At 41.3% G+C, this 23,406-nt stretch overlaps 1 protein-coding gene and 1 long non-coding RNA gene across 4 annotated transcripts in view; one reads left to right on the forward strand and one right to left on the reverse strand.

Annotated features, from left to right (window-relative positions):
* Window positions 1–5,672: 5,672 nt before the first annotated feature.
* On the forward strand, window positions 5,673–19,183 carry LOC122560806. Its single transcript, XR_006314816.1, has 3 exons — window positions 5,673–5,746; window positions 12,203–12,217; window positions 19,172–19,183. It is a non-coding gene; the product is annotated as an uncharacterized LOC122560806 (long non-coding RNA).
* mmd2a (monocyte to macrophage differentiation-associated 2a) overlaps window positions 5,742–23,406 on the reverse strand; it is a 118,830-nt gene continuing 101,165 nt past the window's right edge. Inside the window, exons 7-8 of one of the 3 annotated variants that reach the window (XM_043711914.1) lie at window positions 21,162–21,231; window positions 5,742–9,174 (exon numbers count right to left, since the gene is read on the reverse strand). In XM_043711914.1, coding sequence (XP_043567849.1) covers window positions 8,971–9,174; window positions 21,162–21,231 — 274 coding nt within the window. In that variant the 3' untranslated portion in view covers window positions 5,742–8,970. Of the gene's footprint in view, window positions 9,175–18,791; window positions 18,832–21,161; window positions 21,232–23,406 lie in introns of those variants that run through there. The other 2 variants (XM_043711916.1, XM_043711915.1) reach the window with 2 other exon arrangements.

A 23,406-nucleotide genomic window follows, 5' to 3' on the forward strand; every position in this document is an offset into this window, starting at 1 on the left:
GGGATAGGGTAGCAAATGCCTTAACAGAGATTTTGGGTATGAAGATTAGATCGGATCCAATGTCCCTAATTTTGGGCTCTCCAAATTTTCCCTCCCTGAATGTATACAGGAGGAAATTATTTGCTATGCTCTCCTTTTGTGCAAGGAAAAATATTTTAGTGAATTGGATATCCAAAGGCCCTCCAGGACTTTCAAACTGGCACAGGATAATCATGGAATATATCCCCCTTGACCTCCTCACGAATATGGTACACCAAAAAATGGAATTATTTTATAAAACATGACAGCCCTTTTTGAACTACATCGACACAGATATTTCAGCCATATTATTCAGGGCTTTTGTTTAGCTGTGGTAATGATTCTGGCTGGTTCGGGGGCCCCTGGGAGGAGGAATCCTGTATAAATACAGGTTCGGTTATGACTTGATGTAAATCTATTTTGAGCATGTATCTAGTTATTTAATTACTTTGTTGTTTATTGTTAGTAATATTTGATACCCTGTGTTTTGGTTGTTTGTAGAATAGATTAGTAATTAGTTGGGTTTTTTTCCGTGTTTTTTATTTATTTAATTTTATATTGCTGCTGTTATTATATTGTAAAGTATTATTTTTGTAATTTTGTAAAAAAATCTTTAAAATTTTCTTTTTTCAACAAAAATGCCTATTAAAAAAAACCCAAAAAATTGTTTTCAGCCCATTCACAAAACAGACAGAAGACAAACATAGAGGATAAATAAAAGAAAATAACAAAACTGGCCAGATTACTTAAGTGATTTTCTCAATGTGTGGTTCCACCGGCATAGATAATGATTTCTTGGTTGACTTTCTTAAAATGTCAATCTGGGTCACCTTTACACTTCACTCAGATAAAGGCAGTAATACTTCTAACTTAGTTTTCTATTATGTGAGCTTCCAAAAGCTGCTCATGAGAGGTTAAGCAGAGAATTTTTATGCTCTACCATTTTATGCTCTACCAATCAGACATTTTCTCTCTTAGAAAACTCTCACAGAATTCCAAAACCCAATTTAAACTCAGACCACTCCCTGACTGTCTCCTGTGTGAGTTACCATTCAACATCTGCTTGAGCTGCTGGAACCAATTCAATTAGATTAGATTCCCTACTGTATGGAAACAGGCCCTTCAGCCCAACATGTCCATACTGACCCTCTGAAGAGTAACCCACCCAGACTCATTTCCCCTACCCTATATTTACCCCTGACTAATACACCTATCACTATGGGCAATTTAGCATGGCCAATTCACCTGACCTGCACATCTTTCGATTATGGGAGGAAACTGTAGCACCCGGAGGAAACCCACGCAGACACAAGGAAAATGTGCAAACTCCACACAGTCGCCCGAAGCGGGAATCAAACCCAGGTCCCTGGCGCTGTAAGGCAGCAGTGCTAACCACTGAGCCACCATGTCACCCCAGGTTCCCACCTTGTTAATAGCCCATTTCTGCTAAATGTTTAAACATTTCTTCTTTGGTGACAAAGAGTCTGAAAAAACTTCTGATCAGGAACCAACCTGCAATTAACTTGCAGGCCTGTCCTCACAAACAAACAAAAGCTTGTCGGGTCTGTTTGCCTTTCATACCCACAATCCAGAAGTCATTTTTAGCACACAGTTCCCAATTCACAGCTCCAAACCAAAATTGGTAAAAGAATAAAACTTTTAAAATTAAAAACAGCAAGGACTCTTCAGCATTGTACGGCTAACCCCATTTTACTGGCTGCAAATATACTGCCAGAACTGCTGTGTTTTTCTGGTTCTTTATGTTTTTAATGCACATTATCTTACTTTTCATTAATGGTCTTGCCACTATTTATTGTAGGAGGGTAAGGTTTTACCTTGGAAATGGTGAGATACTCTTTTCCAATATAAAAACAAGAAACATTTCACATTGGTTGTGAGTTGAGGCTGATTCAGTGCACTTCAGTCCCATACCAACACGGTTGACTCTAAACTGCTAGAAAGTAAAGCCAGCAGAAATTTGATATAACATTCAGCGGTGAGCTTGGCATTGAAACAGGATATGATGAAATCACACCTGCCCAATTCACTCCACCAATCACTTCACCAAAGTCCTCCTCACTAACATTCTCAAGAACTGCCGCCCACACCCTGGAGAACTATTCCACCAATGAGTCAAGAAACAGCTTTGTATCATCATTATTATCAAATCTACTCTTGATGAGCGAGTAGTTTACTTTCTGTAGAAGGACAAAGGTGTTGGGTACCCATAACAGATTGATTAAATGACCCTGATATTACCATTTCCTGCACATTGGTGTGGAGTGGTCTCCACACCAGGTTTCTTCCTGTTTCTGCCCTGAGGGTTAAAGGTTTATACCATGACTCAAAATCCCAATTATCCCTTGGTCTGCACATCAGGTCTATTCCCACAGACCTGTTCCAACTGTGAAAGAACATTCAACAATATCTTTCATTTATATAGCCCCTTTAATGTAATTAAAATGTCGCAAAGGCATAGAATTCTTCATACAAACCTGTAAAAAACATTTTGCTCCCTTCAAACGAAAACACAATGCTTGAAATTAGTGAGGTATTGAAGTTTAATCTCCATATGACATTAGGAATAACTATTACAAGAACCATAAATTATCTTGACTATAAAATACTCGTTACCAAAGCACAGACACATATAGCTACAGAAAACATTAACTTCTTACGTTTTAGTCAGATCCAAAGTCAGTATCAAAGTTTCATTTGACTCAAACCATGCAAAGTTAAAATTCAACACTACCCTCTTGTAGACAGTACAAAATAGTAAAAAGCAGAGACTGAAGATTAGTCCAAGTTATAGGCAGCACGGTTAGAAGTTCCTGAAGTGAGTAACACAATGACTGTGTCCCTTCATTCACCTTTTTTCTGGACTTGGCTGGCCTTGACATTACCAATACATTATGGTGATCTCCCTTCTTGGGCTAAGATTCCCATGATGCATTTATGAGCTGATCACTCTCAATTCTGCACAGGGTGACTTCCAGGCTATTCCTTCTCACATTTTCTTTTGCCACAGTTCAATGTGCAATTTGGTAACATGGGGCTGCATGAATTCTGTACAAACATTATTTAAATCCCAACAATATGTAATGACACTATTTTAAGGAAAGTACATTGCAATTTCTTTTTAACATGCATTATCTGTGCATTTTTTGCATAAGCCTCGCCAGGTCTTCGCAAAGATAGGTGCTCTCACTCTTTAAGCATGGTGACATTTTTAGATAATCAGTAAAATAAGACAAATTATAACTAGTTGTGATTCTTCCAGAATGAATATGCAGTATCACAGAAACAATGTAGTCAAGGTGATGATAGAAATATTGAATCTAGTCAGATGAGATGTCACAGGAGACCTTTTACATTCAAAGCTTCATAGCAACTTAATTTGACAGCTTCATCAAAGCAATTTGTTCACTGGGATGTAAACAATTAAATATCGGGAGGCACAAGATCCAGTTAAGGATGTTAAAGAGTAAGAAGCATGCTGGTAGGAAGTTTTACACCCAAAGGAGAATAGATTGTGAAATATTTTATCTGCTATGGTCACTGAATTGGACCAAATAAAGTGGGAGCTATTTGCTTCTCTGGAGAGAAGGTTTTGAGAGATCCCATGGTGTGAATGTGGAATTGACCTATCAAACAAGAGGGACTGGCACTTGGAGCCAAATAGACTTTCCCATTGTTAAATAATCTAATGCATCACCATAAAGTGTAAAGTGTCACTCGTGGGTGACTCAGATCCAAACGGCTCCACGTTATGATTTTGTATTGTCTCTCAACTCTACCTTTTTCAGGGACAAGGTTGGGTTTTGGCACCTCAGTGCAGGATTTACTAATCACTGTGATACTGGCTCAGAGGATGTTTTTGCTCACTTGGCAAACCAGGATAAAGAACTCCAAGCAAGCAGGACAAAATTAACATGGGGGAGTTCAGTGAAAAAAAATAACCACATCTTTGAAAGAAAAGGTAATGTTCGTGACTGATTTGTCAGAAACTTGGATACACAGGAAAATTAATTTTGTTTCCCTCTGAACCAGATACAGAGCTCTGAAATTTCTTGCTTCTTTTATATAAAAGAAGTAAAATGAACTACACAAGTAAAAGACAGAAGTTTAATTTCCCCTGTGAGTACAGTATTCATATTACACATCTCTGTTTTACTTCAATGAAGTCATTAACCTGTTTATTTTAAGTGGTTTAATGAATGCATTAAAACATTGTACAGAAAAATTTAACACTTAAGAAATGAACCAGTGTGATTCTAAAGGGAATTTTACAAAACACTGAATAGATCAACACTACGTAACCAATACTTTGGATAAACCAGGCCTCAATTCTAAATCAAAATGCTCATTATCAATGATGTTTAATGGGAACCCAGAAGGGTTCGATTAATTAAAAAAAAACAATAAATCCTGATTACATAACTGAAATCATTGAGACATCGGTTGTTTAATACAACAGCACCAGACAAAAAATATTTAAGTAGAAAGTTAGTAGAGAAGCCAGGACTGTTCTTCTTAAGGCAGGCAGGGAAGGTGATGGGAGATTTTATAGAAATTAATAACTACAGATGGAAAGACTGTTTCCTTTTACAGGAGGAACATTAATCAGAAAAGGCAGATTTAACATAAGTGGCAAAAGGACCAGAGAGAAGAGAAGGAGGATTTTTTGATGCATCAATTAGTTATGATCTGGAAGGCACTGCCTGAAAAGGTGGTGACAGCAGATTTAATAATAGGTTTCTCAAGGAAATTGGGCATACACCTAAAAAGGGCTATGAGGAACGAATTGAGGAGTGAAACTAATTAGAGAGCCCTTCCAAAGAGTCAACACAGCATGATGGCTTCTTTCTGTGTGGTAGATTCTGTGGTTTACAGATATTTTACTGACTGGATTGCTGTAAACAAGTGACCAATGCCTGTTTATACCACACTCTTGGCAGGTATAAGACAGCAGTCAGCATGTCTTAATTAAGAACACTCTTCCCTTTAAGTCAGAAGGTTATGGGTGCGGGTCTCACTTTAGAAACATAAACACAAAACTGAGGCTACTGCAGTCCTGAGGGAATGTTGCACTCTTGGTGTTATTGTCTTTGAGGTGGACGTCAAGTGAATGTACAGGTTTTCATGTAACAGTACTATTTAGAAGAACAGCAAGTCAGTTCTCCTTTGTGTCCTGGTTAATATCTATCCCTCAATCGATTAAAAAAAGTAAATCCGTTTTTAAAAATCATCCGGTCTTTAGTATATTTATATTTGTAGAATTTGGCTGCTGTGTGTCCAATTTTACAACTGAGCCTAAGCTTCAAACTATTCAATGGGCTTTAAAAGCTTTGGTCCACTGAGGTTGTGAAAGGTGTTAGATATACTCAAGATCTTTCTGTCACCCTGGATTCAGCCAAAAGGTAGTCTGTGATTGAGACAGGATTTTGTCTGAAGGTCGCAGACTGCCAGTTGTAAGCTGGAGCGTATTCGAAATTGGGAATATTTTCATGTGCAAGTGATGGTATAAATAGACCATCAGTGCAGCATGACAGACTGATCCTGTCTATTGCATGGCTATTTGTAAAATGCAAACACTTTTTCTCACTAACATTTCGGAGCATGTGACCTAAATTCCCCTCAAGTGTTCTTACATTTCTCTTTGATTTCTGATAACTGTGAGCTGCATTACAATATGGTGCTTTGGCACACCTGAGTCTATCTGTTGACTGTCTATCTTTTTGATTAGTGACAGGTCTAAGCTATGTAAGAACAACGAGGCAAAACAAGGAAAACCCTTTATAGAAATGGACCAGAGATAGCAAATATTTCACAAATGGTGTATGCCATTCTGTATTCATCTTAATCAACATTGGGGTCACCATATTAGATTCTTGTGCTGCAGTGGTTAATCCCTACCTCTCACACAGGAGGCACAGGTTCAAATCCCACCTGCCCCTGGAGGTATGTCATAACATGCCGGAACAGGATAACCACCAACAAGAACAGTCCTCTGATCTGGCCCAAAATGTCTGTTTGAGAAAAAAATCTTGAGTTAATGTGTATGCTTTATTTGACGGGTGCTTAGGAGCAGTCACACTCCCAGCACCTCTGCCCTCCCAGACAGACAGCCCCTCCACTGTTTGCATTTTCAAGCAGAAGATAAAAAGATTTCTTAGTATCATCCTAATGTTAGAAGGGGATCATCTGGTAACTCAGGCTCTTCACAATATCAACAATAAACCACACTGTCATCACGCCTTTAAATGTCCGAAGGCACTTCACAGAGACATAAGCAAACTTAACATGAAAAGAATCCCAGCAAAGGAAATATTAAGCAATGACTGGCCAAAAGGCTAGCAGCAGTCATAGAGATGCTGGGGCAGGCAAAGCCCTGGAGGGATTTAAACACAAGGATTTTAATTTGAAAGATAGAGTAGCAGCATCCATGAGAATAAGGTGATGGGCAATCAGAAGTTAGCCCAAGATAGGGTATGTGCAGCAGGGTTTCGGACAAGTTGCAGTTGATAAAATGAAGGAATATTGGAGCAATTAAGCTTCGAGGAAACACAGACATGGTCAAAGTTTTAGCAGCTACTGACTGAGAAAGGAACAAGGTCAGGAGGTGTAATATTGGTGTCAATTAGTGGTCGTGATGGAAGAGGATTGATAGGATCTATGGATAGTACTAAATATTTGTTCTTGATTACAATAATTCTCTTTTAACCTGTTTAAGCTCTATTGCTGCCCTTTAAAAAGTGCATCAAACTATTTTAATTGAACACCAGAGTAACACCAATGAAACTTTGAGAAATCTCCTCCACTAGTCAATGTCCAGCAGCAAGCACGTTCAAGATAGTGGTCTGTAACACTCTACACCCCATTCCCTGACCTGTCCTTAGTCCCAGTGAAGCTCTGTATTGAGACAAAAGGTGACTCCTTATTTAGTTGTGATGAGCTTAAGATTTACCCCAAAAGATCTCTGGTTCACAAAGGGTTTTAGCAAGGCCTCAAATCTCTTAAAGTTTTTACAGAGTGCAAAATGTAATCAGTTACAACCCAGTGTAATAGTCAGTCAGAGCAGATAATAGCCCCCTTTTAAATTAGGAGGTGTTTAAGTATCTTTGGGAAATAATTGTATTTAACTGTATGCATTTGAATGAGCAAGACTCTGGAACCTAATACCGCTTGTTTAAAAGGCAGTGCTGTCTACATACATGAACTCACCCATTTTTCACATGTGGAAATTTAATTGGATCGATTTTACTGTGCTGCAGATATTTTTAGATACACTGTTCTTAAGTTAGGCAGAACTCATAAAAAGATGTAATTTAAAAGTCCTGCCTTCTGTATGTGATAGGAAAGAAAGCAAGGCTCCCCCTGGTGGACTGATGTGTCAAGGCACTGCTCAACACTGAGCTGAACACAGGCAGCTCCTTCGCTGAATCCCTGATCTGGCGAGGTCCATGGCTGTATGGATAGGACTAATGGCTGTAGTGTCCCTGGAATAATAAAAAAAACCCACCACATTGCTGTCCACCAACCCCTGCACAGAGCCTCAACTGTGATGCCCTCAATAGCCAGCTAACCTATAGAGACTGGTCACAGAGGTAAGGGACTAGAAAGCTTCCACAGAAATACCCTCAAGAGGGGAGAAGATATGAATTAGTAAGGTATAGAAAAGCTCTAGAAAATGGTCTTTTGCCTTTAAAACTCTAGACTAAAAATTCACTGTGGCTAGCAGGGTGAAAGCTGGCTTGAAATTGGACCTCTGGCCTCATTTCTACTGCCTCTGGAGGAGTGACCGGCTCAATGGTGGTCAAATCCAATTTAGGCTACGTGTGGCTTTAAGGTGACCTGGAGAGTGAAAGCGAGAGAAGGGGGATAAAGAGGAGGAAAGGGACAAGTGGGCTGGGGGCATTGAGATTTTGAGAGGGCAGTGACCCAAGGGAGTGATCTGAGGCTGGGAAGAGCACTGCTACCCTGCACAAAAATAAGTAACACTTTTTCCCAGCAGTTATTAACAAGGCTGCAGCAATCCCATCAAACCCTCAGTGGTACAGGCCTGTGCCCCCACACTGTCCATTTTTGTTGAGTGTTCATTAAATGGGCTTTAGACCTCTCAATAGAATAGGTGAAGGGGCTCCTGCCTTCTCTAAGTGACTTGGAATGCCTGCATCACCTAAGGTCAGTATGTTCGAAACCCTTCAGAGCACAAGGTTTATCATTATCCTAGAAATGGAGTGTCATAAGATCTATTTGTACCCTGTCTTTGTCCCTGTGTTATAATTGTGTAAATCAGTAGTTAAGTAGATGTCCCCAAATCTGACAGCTGCATAAAATAGTTAAGACAATGCAACAGATTATCAACTGTGCCAATTTCTGGTAAAATCCAGCCTGTTACCTGGTTCACAGGTTAATAAAGAAAGTTCTAGAAAACACGATTTTTACTTGTACTTTTCACAGAAAAATTAACTAGTAAGGTGTAACCGCATCCGGCAAATATACACCGCTAATAAGAATTCAAGTTTTTTTGGGGAGAAATATGACTATAAAACTCCATGGTTAATGAAAAATTATGGTGCAGCTATAAATGCTAGTCCATTCTATAGTGACGGAATGTCTGTGTGTGCATTTGTGTCCGTGTATTTGTTGCGTGTATATATCTGTATCTGTTATGTGTACTTGTTTGTGTTATTGTGTGCGTATGTGTATGTTTGTGTCTGAATGCATGTGTATGTGCACACATGTGCATCTTTGTGTTTAATACTGGCCTTTGAATTGGTGATTCAGTGCTAAAAGACTTACAGCAGATCCTGGAGTATCTGGTTTTCATTTTTACACCTTTATATCATGACGTTGAGATCCCTGTAATGTTCTTGAGCCATTTTGTCTGCTGCATTCTTTTCCTTTTTGATCACTTTGTGCACTATTTCCTCAGAAATTGAAATCGGATCACTTGGAAGTCCTCATTTCCAACATGGCCGGACGGTACAGATACCTCCAGATGGCATAGTAGTGGACGCCTGCTCCGATCGCCACAAAGAGGTGCCAGATTGCATGTGCAAATGGAATCCGACCATCGCTCTTGAAGAACAACATTCCAAGGCAATAGAAGAAACCACCCACCAGCAATTCAAACAGTCCAGCGGTGTTTGGCTGAGTCAAGAGAGTAAGAAAAACACATTCAATTCAATAAAGCACTTGGCTATTTAACATTTCACCAATGCTGCAATTGGACTGTCTGCATCCCATTAACATCCTAAACAACTTAAAGACAATTTCATGTTAACAGGCATTTTTCATCTTAGCGGTAACACGAAGAACCATGGCAATCAATTGGCACACAGCAAGGTCTCACAAAAAGCAGTGTGCTGCTGACCAGATCATCTCAGAATTGCAGAAGCATTGCAGCATAGAATGAGGCCACTCAGCCAATTGTGCCTGCCCCCAGCTCGTTAAAGGAACATCATTCCCCTCATGCCAATCTCCTGCTTCTTCTCCACACCCTTGCACATTATTTCTTTTATCCAAATAATCATCCAATGTTTTTCCGAATGCCTCAATTGAACTAGTCTCTGGCACACTTCTGGGCAGTGATTTTCAGACCCTAATTACTTATAGAGTCATAGAGATGTACAGAACGCAAACAAACCCTTGGTTCAACCTGTCCATGCTGACCGAATTCCCAACCCAATCTAGTTCCACCTGCCAGCACCCGGCCCATATCCCTCCAAACCCTTCCTATTCATATATCCATCCAAATGCCTTTTAAATGTTGCAATTGTATTAGCCTCCACCACTTCCTCTGGCAACTCATTCCATACACATACCACCCTCTGCGTGAAAACATTGCCCCTTAGGTCTCTTTTATATCTTTCCCCTCTCACCCTAAATCTATGCCCTCTAGTTTTAGACTCCCCCACCCCAGGGAAAGGACTTTGTCTATTTATCCAATCCATACCCCTCATAGTTTTGTAAACCTTTATAAGATCATCCCTCAGCCTCCGATGCTCCAGGGAAAACAGCCCCAGCCTGTTCAGCCTCTCTCTATAGCTCAAACCCTCCAACCCTAGTAACATCCTTGTAAATCTTTTCTGAACCCTTTCAAGTTTCACAACATCTTTCCGATAGGAAAGAGACTAGAATTCGTGCAATATTCCAACAGTGACCTAACCAATGTCCAATAGAGTCGCAATGTGACCTCCCAACTCCTGTGCTCAATACTCTGACCAATAAAAGAAAGCATACCAAATGCCTTCTTCACTACCCTATCTACCTGCGACTCCACTTTCAAGGAGCTATGAGCCTGTGCTCCAAGGTGTCTTTGTTCAGCAACACTCCCTAGGACCTTACCATTAAGTTATACATCCTGCTAAGATTTGCTTTCCTAAAATCGTGGGTGGCACGGTGGCACAGTGGTTAGCACTGCTGCCTCACAGCGCCTGAGACCCGGGTTCAATTCCCGCCTCAGGCGACTGACTGTGTGGAGTTTGCACGTTCTCCCCGTGTCTGCGTGGGTTTCCTCCGGATGCTCCGGTTTCCTCCCACAGTCCAAAGATGTGCAGGGTCAGGTGAATTGGCCATGCTAAATTGCCCGTAGTGTTAGGTAAGGGGTAAATGTAGGGGTATGGGTGGGTTTCGCTTCGGCGGGTCGGTGTGGACTTGTTGGCCCGAAGGGCCTGTTTCCACACTGTAATGTAATCTAATCTAATCTAATCTAAAATGCAGCACCTCGCATTTATCTGAATTAAACTCCATCTGCCACTTCTCAGCCCATTGGCCCATCTGATTAAGATCCCGTTATAATCTGAGGTAATCTTCTTTGCTGTCCACTACACCTCCAATTTTGGAGTCATTTGCAAACTTACTAACTATACCTTTTATGCTCACATCCAAATCATTTATATAAATGATGAAAAGAAGTGGACTCAGCACCGATCCTCATGGCACTCCACTGGTCACAGGCCTCCCGTCTGAAAAACAACCCTCCACCATCCTCTGTCTTCTACCTTTCAGCCAATTCCATATCCAAATGGCTAGTTCTCCCTGTATTCCATGAGATCTAACCTTGCTAACCAGTCTCCCTTGGGGAACCTTGTCGAACGCCTTACTGAAGTCCATATAGATCACACCTACTGCTCTGCCCTCATCAATCCTCTTTGTTACTTCTTCAAAAAACTCAATCAAGTTTGTGAGATATGATTTCCCAGGCACAAAGCCATGTTGACTATCCCTAATCAATCCTTGCCTTTCCAAATACATGTACATCCTGTCCCTCAGGATTCTCTCCAACAATTTGCCCACCACTGACGTCAGGCTCACTGGTCTATAGTTCCCTGGCTTGTTCTTAGCACCTTTCTTAAACAGTGGCACCATGTTAGTCAACCTCCAGTCTTCCGGGCACCTCACCTGTGATGATACAAATATCTCAGCAAGGGGCCCAGCAATCACTTCCCTAGCTTCCCACAGAGTTCTAAGGTACACCTGATCAGGTCCTGGGGATTTATCCACCTTTACACATTTCAAGACATCCAGCACTTCCTCCTCTGTAATATGGACATTTTTCAAGATGTCACCATCTATTTCCCTACATTCTACATCTTCCATGTCCTTTTCCACAGTAAATACTGATGCAAAATACTTGTTTAGTATCTCCCCTATTTGACAGGCCCTATTCTCTCCCTAGTTACCCTCTTGTCCTTAATGTATTTGTAAAAACCCTTTGCATTCTCCTTAACTCTGTTTGCCAAAGCTATCTCATGTTCCCTTTTTGTCCTACTGATTTCCCTCTTCAGTATACTCCTACTGCCTTTATACTCTTCTAAGGATTCACTCAATCTATCCTGTCTTTACCTGACATATGCTTCCTTCTTTTTCCTAACCAAACCCTTAATTTCTTTAGTCATCCAATATTCCCTATACCTACCAGCCTTCCTTTTTACCCTGGTAAAAACAATGACTGCAGATGCTGGAAACCAGATTCTGGATTAGTGATGCTGGAAGAGCACAGCAATTCAGGCAGCATCCGAGGACAGGCAAAATCGACGTTTCGGGCAAAAGCCCTTCAACAGGAATATACTTTCTCTGGACTCTTGTTATCTCATTTCTGAAGGCTTCCCATGTTCCAGCCGTCCCTTTATGTGCGAACATTAGCCCTCAATCAACTTTTGAAAGTTTAGATTAGATTAGATTACTTACAGTGTGGAAACAGGCCCTTCGGACCAATAAGTCCACACCGACACGCCGAAGTGCAACCCACCCAGACCCATTCCCCTACATTTACCTTTTCACCTAACACTACAGGCAATTTAGCATGGCTAGTTCATCTAACCTGCACATCTTTGGACTGTGGGAGGAAACCGGAGCACCCGGAGAAAACCCACGCAGACACAGGGAGAATGTGCAAACTCCACACAGTCAGTCGCCTGAGGCGGGAATTGAACCCGGGTCTTTGGCGCTGTGAAGCAGCAGTGCTAACCACTGTGCCACCGTGCCTTATTTCCCAAGAGTAGGTCAAGATTTGCACCTTCTCTAGTAGGTACATCCACCTACTGAATCAGAAACTTTTCTTGTACACACTTAACAAATTCCTCTCCATTTAAATCTTTAACACTATGGCAGGCCCAGTCTATATTTGGAAAGTTAAAATCCCCTACCGTAACCACCCTACTATTCTTATAGATAACTGAGATCTTCTTACAAATTTGTTTCTCTATTTCCCTCTGACTATTAGGGGGTCTATAATACAATCCCAATAAGGTGATCATCCCTTTCTTATTTCTCAGTTCCATCAAATAACTTGGATGTATTTCCAGGAATATCCTCCCTCAGCACAGTTGTAATGCTATCCCTTATCAAAAATGCCACTCCCCCTCCTCTCTTACCACCCTTTCTATCCTTCCTGTAGCATTTGTATCCTGGAACATTAAGATGCCAATCCTGTCCATCCCTGAGCCATGTTTCTATAATTGCCATGATATCCCAGTCCAATGTTCCTAACCATGCCCTGAGTTCATCTGCCTTCCTGTTAGGCCCCTTGCAGTGAAATAAATGCAGTTGAATTTATCAGTCCTACCTTGTTCTCTGCTTTGTCCCTGCCTGTCTGCCCTTACTGTTTGACTCGCTTCTGTTCTCAACTGTACCAGTCTCAGATTGATCTCTTTCCTCACTATCTCCCTGAGTCCCACCACCCCCTCACCTTACTAGTTGAAATCCTCCTGAACAGCTCTAGCAAATCTCCCTGCCACTATATTAGTCCCCTTCCAATTTAGGTGCAATCTGTCCTTCTTGTACAGGTCACTTCTACCCCAAAAAAGATTCCACTGATCCAAAAAATGTGAATCTTTCTCCCATACACCAGCTCCTCCGTCATGCATTCATCTGCTCTATCCTCCTATTCCTGTCCTCATTAGTTCATAGCACTGGGATAATCCAGATATTACTATTCTCGAGGACCTCCTTTCTAAATTCCTACCTAACTTTCTGTAATCTTTACTGAGTGAAAAGGTTTTTCCTCATTTTGCCCTCGCTTCTTTTGCAGAACACTTTAAATCTATGCCCTTTTGTTCCTTTTACAATCAGGAACATTTTCTTTCTATCTATTCTATCCAGCCTCTTCATGGTTTTAAAAGCCTTCATCAAATCGCCTCTTAAACTTTCTTCTCTCAACAGTCTCAATGTCTTCAACCGATTTTCATAACTGAGGTTCCTCATCCTAGAACCATTCTTGCAAACTGCTTCTGCACTCTCTCCAATTCATTCACATCCTTCCTACATAAGACTCCAGATCTAACAAGCTGAGATCTAACAAGCATTTTGCATTTCAATTTAGGTAAGAGTGCTGCCTTCTCAGCCATGGCTGATGTGAAAAGAAAGTCTCAGGAAAGTTGTTTCTCAATTGCGTGAATTTGTGACTTCTTCAGCAGCTGAGCACAACGGTGAATGTTTCTCTCTTTTAGCTGGAGGACAGACTTGGCTCAGCAGGGAGCACTCTCACCCCATAATCAGATGATTGCAGGACCTAGTGACCCAGATATTTGGACACAATTGAGATGAGGGGTCTGAAATCAATGGGTCCAGATGCACAAGTGTCTCTTTAACATCACTGCAGCTCCCAGTCTAGATTGCATCAACATGACAAAAGCCTAAAATAAAATGCAGCAAGAAAAGTATGAACCGTATAATTATTCTGAGGATAAAGGTTTAATAATTGGGCTGCACCTTTTAGTTTCAGATGATCACGTTGACAAAAAAAAATCATTGTGCTCTAAATGAACCAGTTTGAGTGGTTTAGCTATGCTATGGTCATGATAATGGAGTCACGGAGTTATAGTTTTGGTTCATTGCACAGGTTTTTACATTTAAAACCATTGTTGTTTTTACTATGGCTGACACCACAGTAAAAACAATATTCTGAATGTGCTTATACAAGGTATATTTTTAATCACTGATGTCCTTTAAGGAAGAAAATCTGCTGTCCTTACCTGGTCTGGCCTACATGTGACCCACAGCAATGTGGTTGACTTTTAACTGCCTTCTGAGCAATTCAGGACAGGCAATAAATGCTGGCGTAGCCAGCGACACCCACATCCCGTGAATTAATAGAAATAACTGAAATTACAAGAATCAACAGCCAAAACAATTGTCTTAATTCTCTACATCTTACTGTTTGTTTTAAAGATGATTTTATTGATAAAGTTATAATAAAAATGGTTTTAAAAAGCAATAATTTAATGTTAGATTGATTTTTATTTATTTTTTATGCCAAACTGTAAATTTAATAAGTGTATTTTTTAAATATACAATGACTGTATGTATTTTACCAGAAACACTTAGTAATTTGCCAATATAACTGATTACGAAGTACTGAATTTTTGTATTGCAACTCTCAATAGACTTTATATTAAACTTTTTTTTAAAAGGCTCTTCATAATAAAAGGATCGCCAATCCCTGGTCTAGACTGATATTCTGGGTGAGGGAGTTCTATGATCTTGGAGATCCTACCTTTTGGAAGAGATATTAAACCTCAGTCCTATCTCCCTCTCTGAATGACACAGAAGATTCCATACCATTCTTTGAAGAAATAATTTCTTGCTGGTATTCTGGTCAATATTTCTTCTCCAATCAACCTCACTAAAACAAATGATCTGGTCATTATCACAACACTACTTGTGGGGGCTTGCTCTACGCAACCTAACAACCTATTCATCTACATGACAAAAGTGCCTACACTTCGAAAGCACTTCACTGGCGGTTTGAAAGGCGCTATATAAACACAAGTCTTACTCTGAAATTCACAGTGCTTGTTCTCCAGTCAAGCCATTTCATAGAAGTGGATTTTCTTTTGCTCATTGAACCCCAAGTACTCACACTGTGTGTCAAAATTAAACTATGCTTTCTGCTGTACTTTTCTGGCCATACTTATAAGGCACAAAATAAACAGTGGTGAGGGTTCGTGGCTGTGGCAGTACCTTCACTCCAGAGACACTCTCACAATTTTCTGAAGAGCATGTTCTAAAGTCTTCCTAGATCCCTTAACTGGTCATTCACTGCATTGCTGGTTTAGGAAGTTCGCTTTGTGCAGAAATGGCTGCCACATTTTCCCATATTATTACATACACTTAAAAAAAAATCATTCATTGACTTTGAAAGTCTTGAGGGTGCCCTGAACTCCTGAAAAATGCAACAAAAATTAACATGCATCCTGACTCTATTGGCAGAGCACTTCAGTGATATCATTATGAGATACAGAAACTTGTACTTATACAAACCAGCTCTCAGACCCATACATACATACACATGCACATACACGTATGTATGCATTTCTGGAATCCAATTATAGAAGGGACAATAGTGAAGAGGGTGCTGAGGAGATTTACCAGGATGTTGCCTGGGCTGGAGAGTTCCAGCTATAGAGAAATTGGACAACAAGGATTAGATTAGATTAGATTCCCTACAGTGTGGAACAGGCCCTTGGCCCAACATGCCCACACCGACCCTCCGAAGAGTAACCCACCCAGACCCATTTCCCTCTGCCTAATGCACCTAACACTCTGGGCAATTTAGCATGGCCATTTCACCTGACCTGCACATCTTTGGAGGAAACCCACGCAGACATGGGGAGAATGTGCAAACTCCACACAGACAGTCGCACAAGGCTGGAATTGAACCTGGGACCCTGGCGCTGTGAGGCAGCAGTGCTAACCACTGAGCCACTGTGCCGCCCCGTGTTTTCCTTAGAGAGGCGGAGATTGAGGGGGGACATGATTGAGACAAAATTATGATGGGCACTGATAGGGAAGACAGAAACAAACATTTCCCCTTGATGGAGGGAGCAATGACCAGAGGAATTGATTTAAAGTAAGGGACAAGGTTTAGAGGAAATGTGAGGAAAAACCTTTTCACCCAGAGCCTGGTGGGATCTGGAGCTCATTACCTGTAAGTGTGGTGGATACAGAAACTCTCATAACATTTAAGATGAACATCAAGGCATACAAAGCTATGGGCCAAGTGTTGGGAAATATGATTAGAATATTTAAGTGGTTGTTTTTGACCAGTGCAGATGTTTTAAGCCACAGGGCCATCTGTCAGTGAGAGATCCAGTTGTCCCTTTCAGCAAAGATACATCAAATGCCAATCAGGCATTGGTCAAGTTACCAGTGGGTCTTCATCTCCAGTCAGGAGTCCTAACCAATGGGAGCCACCAGCCAATGAGAGTCTAGCAGGGCCATGGAGGAGGCTGTTGCTGCTACATTCAGAACTGAATTCGGGTAGAGGTGGGAGAGTGGCAGGGTTTGGGTATGCCACTATCGCACCTAATTAGGTGTCCCTTCCCTGCTCCCAGCTTATCACCTCCAGCAGCAGAATATCATGCCCACAGACAGCCAGACACACGCACACACACACACAAACATTCAGATACAAGCAACACACACATACACAGACACAAACACTCACATGTACATGCAAACACACACTCAGACACACAAACACACATATAGACACTCAGACACACACATAGATGCATACAGGCATTCAGATACACATACACATATAGACACATACACCTGGATGTAGGTTTGCTCACTGAGCTGGAAGGTTCATTTCTAGATGTTTTGTCACCCTACTAGGTTACATCTTCAGTAGGCCTCTGGGCAAAGCACTGTTGGTAATTCCTGCTTTCTATTTATATGAATGGGTTTATTTGGGTTGGTGATGTAATTTCCTGTGGTGACATCATTTTCTGTGGCGGTCATTTCCTGTTCTTTTTTTGAGAGGGGTAGATTAGGTCTAACTTGATGTGTTTGTTGATAGAGTTCTGGTTGGAATGCCATGTTTCTAGGAATTCACGCGCATGTCTCTGTTTGGCTCGTCCTAGGATGGATGTGTTGTCCCAGTCGAAGTGGTGTCCTTCTTTTTCTGTATGATACTAGTGAAAGAGGGTCATGTTGTTTTTGTGGCTAGTTGATGTTCATGTATTCTGGTGGCTAGTTTTCTGCTTGTTTGTCAAATGTAGTGTTTGTTACAGTCCTTGCACAGTATTTTGTAAATAACATTGGTTATTTGTTGTCTGTATAGGGTCTTTCAAGTTCATTAGCTGTTGTTTTAGTGTGTTGGTGGGTTTGTGGGCCAGCATGATGCCAAGGGGTCTGAGTAGTCTGACAGTCATTTCCGAGATGTCTTTGATGTAGGGGAGAGTGGCTAGGGTTTCTGGACGTGTTTTGTCTGCTTGTTTGGGTTTGTTGCTGAGAATCTACGGACTGTGTTCATTGGGTACCCATTCTTTTTGAATACGCTGTATAGGTAATTTTTCTCTGTTCTGCGTAGTTCCTCTGTGCTGCAGTGTGTGGTGGCTCATTGGAATGATGTTCTGATGTAGCTTTGTTTGTGGATGTTGTGGTGATTGCTTCTGTATTTCAATATTTGGTCCGTATATGTTGTTTTTCTGTAGACGCTGGTTTGAAGTTCCCCATTGACTGTTCGCTCCACTGTGACATCCAGGAATGGCAGTTTGTTTGTTGTTTTCCTCCTCTTTAGTGAATTTTATGTGAGTAAGGGTATTATTATGGTCTTGAAGGTGTCATCCATGTAGCAACCCAAAGTTTAGGTTGAATGGTTGGCATAGCTGTTTGTTTGAGTCTCTGCATTACTGCCTCTGCTAAGAACCCTGATATCGGAGATCCCATGGGTGTTACGTTGGTTTGTCTGTAGGTGTGTTCTGAAGGTGAAGCGTGTGGTAAGGCATAGGTCCACTAGCTTGACAATACTGTCCTTGCTGGTGAAGTTAGTGGTGGTTGGTGTATGTGTCTTTGGGTCTTCTAATAGTGAAGTCAGTGTTTCCTTGGCTAGGTTAATGTCGATTGATGTAAAAAGGGTTGTTACATCAAAGGAGACCATTATTTCATCCTCTTCTATCTTTGTGTCTTTGGTCTTCAGGAATTCTTGGGTGGAGTGGATGGAGTGGTGTGAGTCTTCTACTAAGTGCTTTAGCCTTTCGTGTAGCTCCTTGGCCGATCTGTAAGTTGGTGTTCCAGGTAGTGAGACTATGGGTCTGAGGGGGGGCTACTGTTTTGTGAATTTTGGGTATCCATATAAGCATGGTGTGTTGGATCAGTCTGGTTTCAGTTTTTGGAAATCGGTCTTATTTATTTCTCCAGATTTCTGAAGTTTTTTGAGTAGGGCTGTGGTTCCGTTGTCTAGTTGTAGGGTTGGATCTGTCGCCACTTGTTGGTAAGTGTTGGTATCTGTAAGGAGATCGTTCACTTTTTCAATGTAGTCTCTTCGATTTAGAATGACTGTCAAGTGTCCTTTGTCTGCAAATAGGATAACAATGTTTTTATCTTTTTTTAGTCTTTCTGGTGCTTTTCTTTCTTGTGTATTGAGTGTGTTTCCTTCCTTTTGTCTGCTTAATGTTGGTGCGACCACATGTCTCATAGTTTGCTGGGTTTCTTCTGTGAGTTGGTTGTATTTTAATGTTGTTTCTAATGCTGCTAAGAAAGCTTTCTTATCTGTATCCTGGTAGTTGTAATTTAATCCTCTTACTAAGACGGCTTTTTCAGTGTCGGTTAATGGTCGATCACATAAGTTTTTTATCCATGCTTCTGTGTTGTCGGTGTTGTTACTCTGTGTAAGTTTGTCTAGTTTTTTCTACAGGTCTAGCTTTTTTCATTTTCTGTGTTTATTGTTGTCTAATATCTATGGCTTGTTGTATTGTGTCTGGTCATTGCAGGTCATAGGCTTCCTCCATCGCCAAACCCTTACCATCCAGTGCCTGAAGGAAGAACTTCTCTCATTCCACCTTGGGACCCTGCAATCACGCAGGATCCATGTGGATTTCATCAGTTTCCTCATTTCCCTTCCCCCCACCTTATCCCAATCCCAACCTTCCAACTCAGCACTGCCCCCTTGACTGATCCGACCTGTCCATCTTCCTTCCTTCCCACCCATCGGCTCCACCTCCTCTCCAACCTATCACTTCCACCCGCACCTTCATCTACCTATCACATTCCCAGCTACTTTCCCCCCAGTGCCACACCCCTCCCATTTATCTCTCAGCTCACTCCCATCCCCACAAACCTCATTCCTGATGATGCTCAAAACATTAATTCTTCTGCTCCTCAGAGGCAGCCTGACAAGCTGTGCTTTTTCAGCACTGCATTCTCAACTCTGCATTTGTAACTATGTATATATAGAAAGATATTTTTATGAGTAAAGTATATTTTTGGAATTAAAAAAAGGATGAACCATTTTGGACTCCCCCGAGGTCTCCAGCATCAAACATACCAGTCTTGAGCCAATCTGATTCATTCCACGATATCAGAAAAACAGCTAAGGACTCTGGATACCCAAAACACTATGTCCCTTGACAACTTCACAGTTGTGCTCTAGAGGTAGCCTAGATGAGCTGTTCTAATACCAATAGAACACTGACATTGCCCAGGTATGTCCTGTCCACACAAAGCAAGACAGATCCAAAGCAGCCAATCAGTGCCTACTCCCTCATCAGCTTACACTTGATCAGCAATGACGTGACGGAAGGGGTCATCGATATTTCTACTCAGTGGCATTTGCTCAGCAACAACTTGCTCATTTTTAGATGTGGTACTTCAGGCTAAAGGGATTACAAGGTATGAGGAGAAAGTAGAAACATGATGCTGAGTTGGGTGATCAACCATAATCATACTGAATGGCCTTCTCCTGTTCCTATGTTCTGTACTTCTATGTATAAGTGGTGAGTAATGACACAAATGACAGGCAATCCTTGTCCCTAATGGAGAGAATCATACCATCTCCCCCTCATACTTAATGGCATTACCACTGCTGAATCCTTTACTTTCACCATGCTGGGGGCTTACCATCAACCAGAAACTAATCTGGACTCACCAATTCCTAAGTACTGTGGTTGCAACAGCTGATAAAAGACTAGAAATTCTGTGATGAGTAATTCACCTCTTAACTCCATAAAGCCTATCCACTCACTGTCGACAAGGTACACATGAGAAGTGTGATGGAATACTCTCACTTTCCTGGATGAGTGCAACTTTGACAACATTCAAGAAGTTCAACACTGCCCAGGGCAAACAGCCCATTTGACTGGCATCACATCCACTACCTTCAACATTGACTCCCTCCAACACAATCGTACAGTGGCAGCTGTGTGTACCATCCACAAGATGCACTGTAGTAACTCAACAAAGATCTTTTGGTTGCACCTTCTAAATCCACAGAATACCTACAAGCTCCCTGCCCAGCCACACACACCATGTTAGCTTGGAAATACATTGCCTTTCCTTCATGGGTCAATATCCTGGAACTAAACTCCCTAACAGCATTATGGGTGTATCTTCAGTAAATACATTGCAATGTTTCAAGAAGATAGCTCACCACCACCTTCTCGAGAAGTGGGTAATAAATAATACACCAGCCAATGATACCCATACCCCAAGAATGAATAACAAATGGCATGTGTGTACATATACACACCCCCACACACACCCACCCACACCTACACATACGCAAAAGTATAAACATACACACTCCTATACATATTGAAGCATAGACACACACACACGCGCACAGAAACATAGACACACACGTACTATGCATATGTATTAGAACTGAGTTGGAAGAAAAACATCCATACCATTGACAGAATGACGAGTGCAGGAAAGATGCCCATGATCATGTAGCAGATCAGCTCCACAATTTTATACCTACAGCAGGAAACATCAGAAGGGCATCAGGAGTGAGAGAGAAAGAGAAAAGAGTACAATCTTGAGAATTAGATTGTTACCATAATTATATCCATCATGGATGAAATTAAATATGAATTAAATCTTCCACACAAGGACAAGCTTTTAATTATTTATCAGTTGAGGGTTAATGTATTCAGATGCAGAATATTAATTGTTCTACCATAAAACAGGAGTTATAAGGGCCTGTGTGACACAGTGGTAGTGTCCCTACCCCTGGACCAGGAGGCTGGGTTCAGTCCCCCTTGCTCTGAAGGTGTGTACTAACAGCACTGAAGAGGGTGATTAGAGAAATATCTGATAGTGGTCTGGTGAGGCTGTGGTAAGTTTAAAGGGCATGATGTTAAACATGACAGTCAACTGTCAAGGGCTATTACTTGCAGTTAGTTATAAAAAAATCAGACTCTAAACATTTTATGAATTAAGCAAGACTCATATGCCCATGTGTTTTGTGATGAGCCTCCTGAATGAAGGTGATCTAGGACTGGACTGCAATTATGACACACAGGACAGGTGGTCAGGTTGGGTTCAGACAGTGGTCCTTCCATGCTTGGGGCGGCATGGTGGCTCACTGCTGCCTCACAGTGCCAGGGACCCAGGTTCGATTCCAGCCACGGGCGACTATCTGTGTGGAGTTTGCACATTCTCCCCGTGTCTGTGTGGGTTTCCTCTGGGTGCTCCGGTTTCTTCCCACAGTCCAAAGATGTGCAGGTCAGGTGAATTGGCCATGCTAAACTGTCCATATTGTTAGGTGCATTAGTCAGAGGGAAATGGGTCTGGGCGGGTTTCTCTTTAGAGGGTCAGTGTGGACTTGTTGGGCCGAAGGGCCTGTTTCCATACTGTAGGGAATCTAATCTAATCCCAGTCAATCCTATTCAGAGAGTGTTCCTCCTATTCCAGTCAACCCTATTCAGAGAGTGTTAGTCCCATGATAGTCAATCATATGAAGTTATGATAGAAAAATGATATTTTACATAAAGAAAGAAAAAATATGAAGTTTGATTGGTCAGTTGAACTAGTTGGCCACTCAAGACTAGACCCCATGCTAGTTTTACTGTTTTGCAGTTAAGTAGATCAATGAAATAATTGAAGTTCTGGGATGACTTAAGGCAATAAGACTATATCCCAGAACAGACTGAAGGCTGGAGGGAGGGGAGAATTGTGCAGAAATACCACTGTTAAGATGATTTTTTTTGTTGCATGGTGAGGGTGATGGCCAAGTAGTGAGATCTAATGGACCAAGAGAATAAGGAGAAAGTGTGGAAAGCAATAAAACTCCATGCAAGTAGTGATAGAGGAAGTGACATGCATTTCAACATGATCATAATTTCAGGAAGAGCCCCCAGATAAGGCAGAGATCTCCCAGTAATCCCCACTCATAACAGTGGAAGTGGAGGTTGTTTCCTGCATAGATAGCCAACACTCATCTAACAGAACTAGGAATAGACTATGAAGTTTTAGAGGCTGCCGCTAAATCTGAGGATAACCGAATAAAAGACAGAGGACAAAGGGAATTGGGAGAGATTTTGAGATTTATTCTGAGGTATTAATTGGGGTTAACCAATTTTGTCTCAGATCAGTCTATACGAGAAAAGGCTTTGCATTTAGGGCTGACGGTGTTCAATGAGTAGCTGGTGGTTCTGAAGGGAAACTAGTTGTTGAACATGTGGGTGAAAGCTCCCCTCACAGGCAAAGCAGTCTTCAAATATTTATAGTTCTTTTGGCCACATGTTCATAGGAGTGTAAGTTAATCAATGTTAGATCAACATTTCTGCAGTGTGATGCTTTTCAGAGAGAAGTATTTCTGAATCTGCCCAAAATGGCAGCAGTTATGGGACAATGACTGTGCAAAATAAAATGGCCTGAATTGTATGTCCAGAGTGGGGTCAGTTTTGGTGAAATTGGTTTTGTTGGAAGTAGGTTATATTCATTTAAAGGCAGATCCACCAGTATTTATCAGCTTCCTTTATGGTACCAACTTCAGGGATCTTTAGGATTCAGATGATACTTCCTCATGAGATCATGCTACAGAATTCAAGGTAAAACATCATTAGAGTAGAGTTTAAAATTGGACTATTTAAAGTCATTAAACAAGGTTGATCTTATATAATTTTAAATCAGCTATCCTATTCAGAG

The sequence above is a fragment of the Chiloscyllium plagiosum genome, chromosome 21 (genome assembly GCF_004010195.1).
Source record: "Chiloscyllium plagiosum isolate BGI_BamShark_2017 chromosome 21, ASM401019v2, whole genome shotgun sequence".
Taxonomy (NCBI): Eukaryota; Metazoa; Chordata; class Chondrichthyes; order Orectolobiformes; family Hemiscylliidae; genus Chiloscyllium; species Chiloscyllium plagiosum.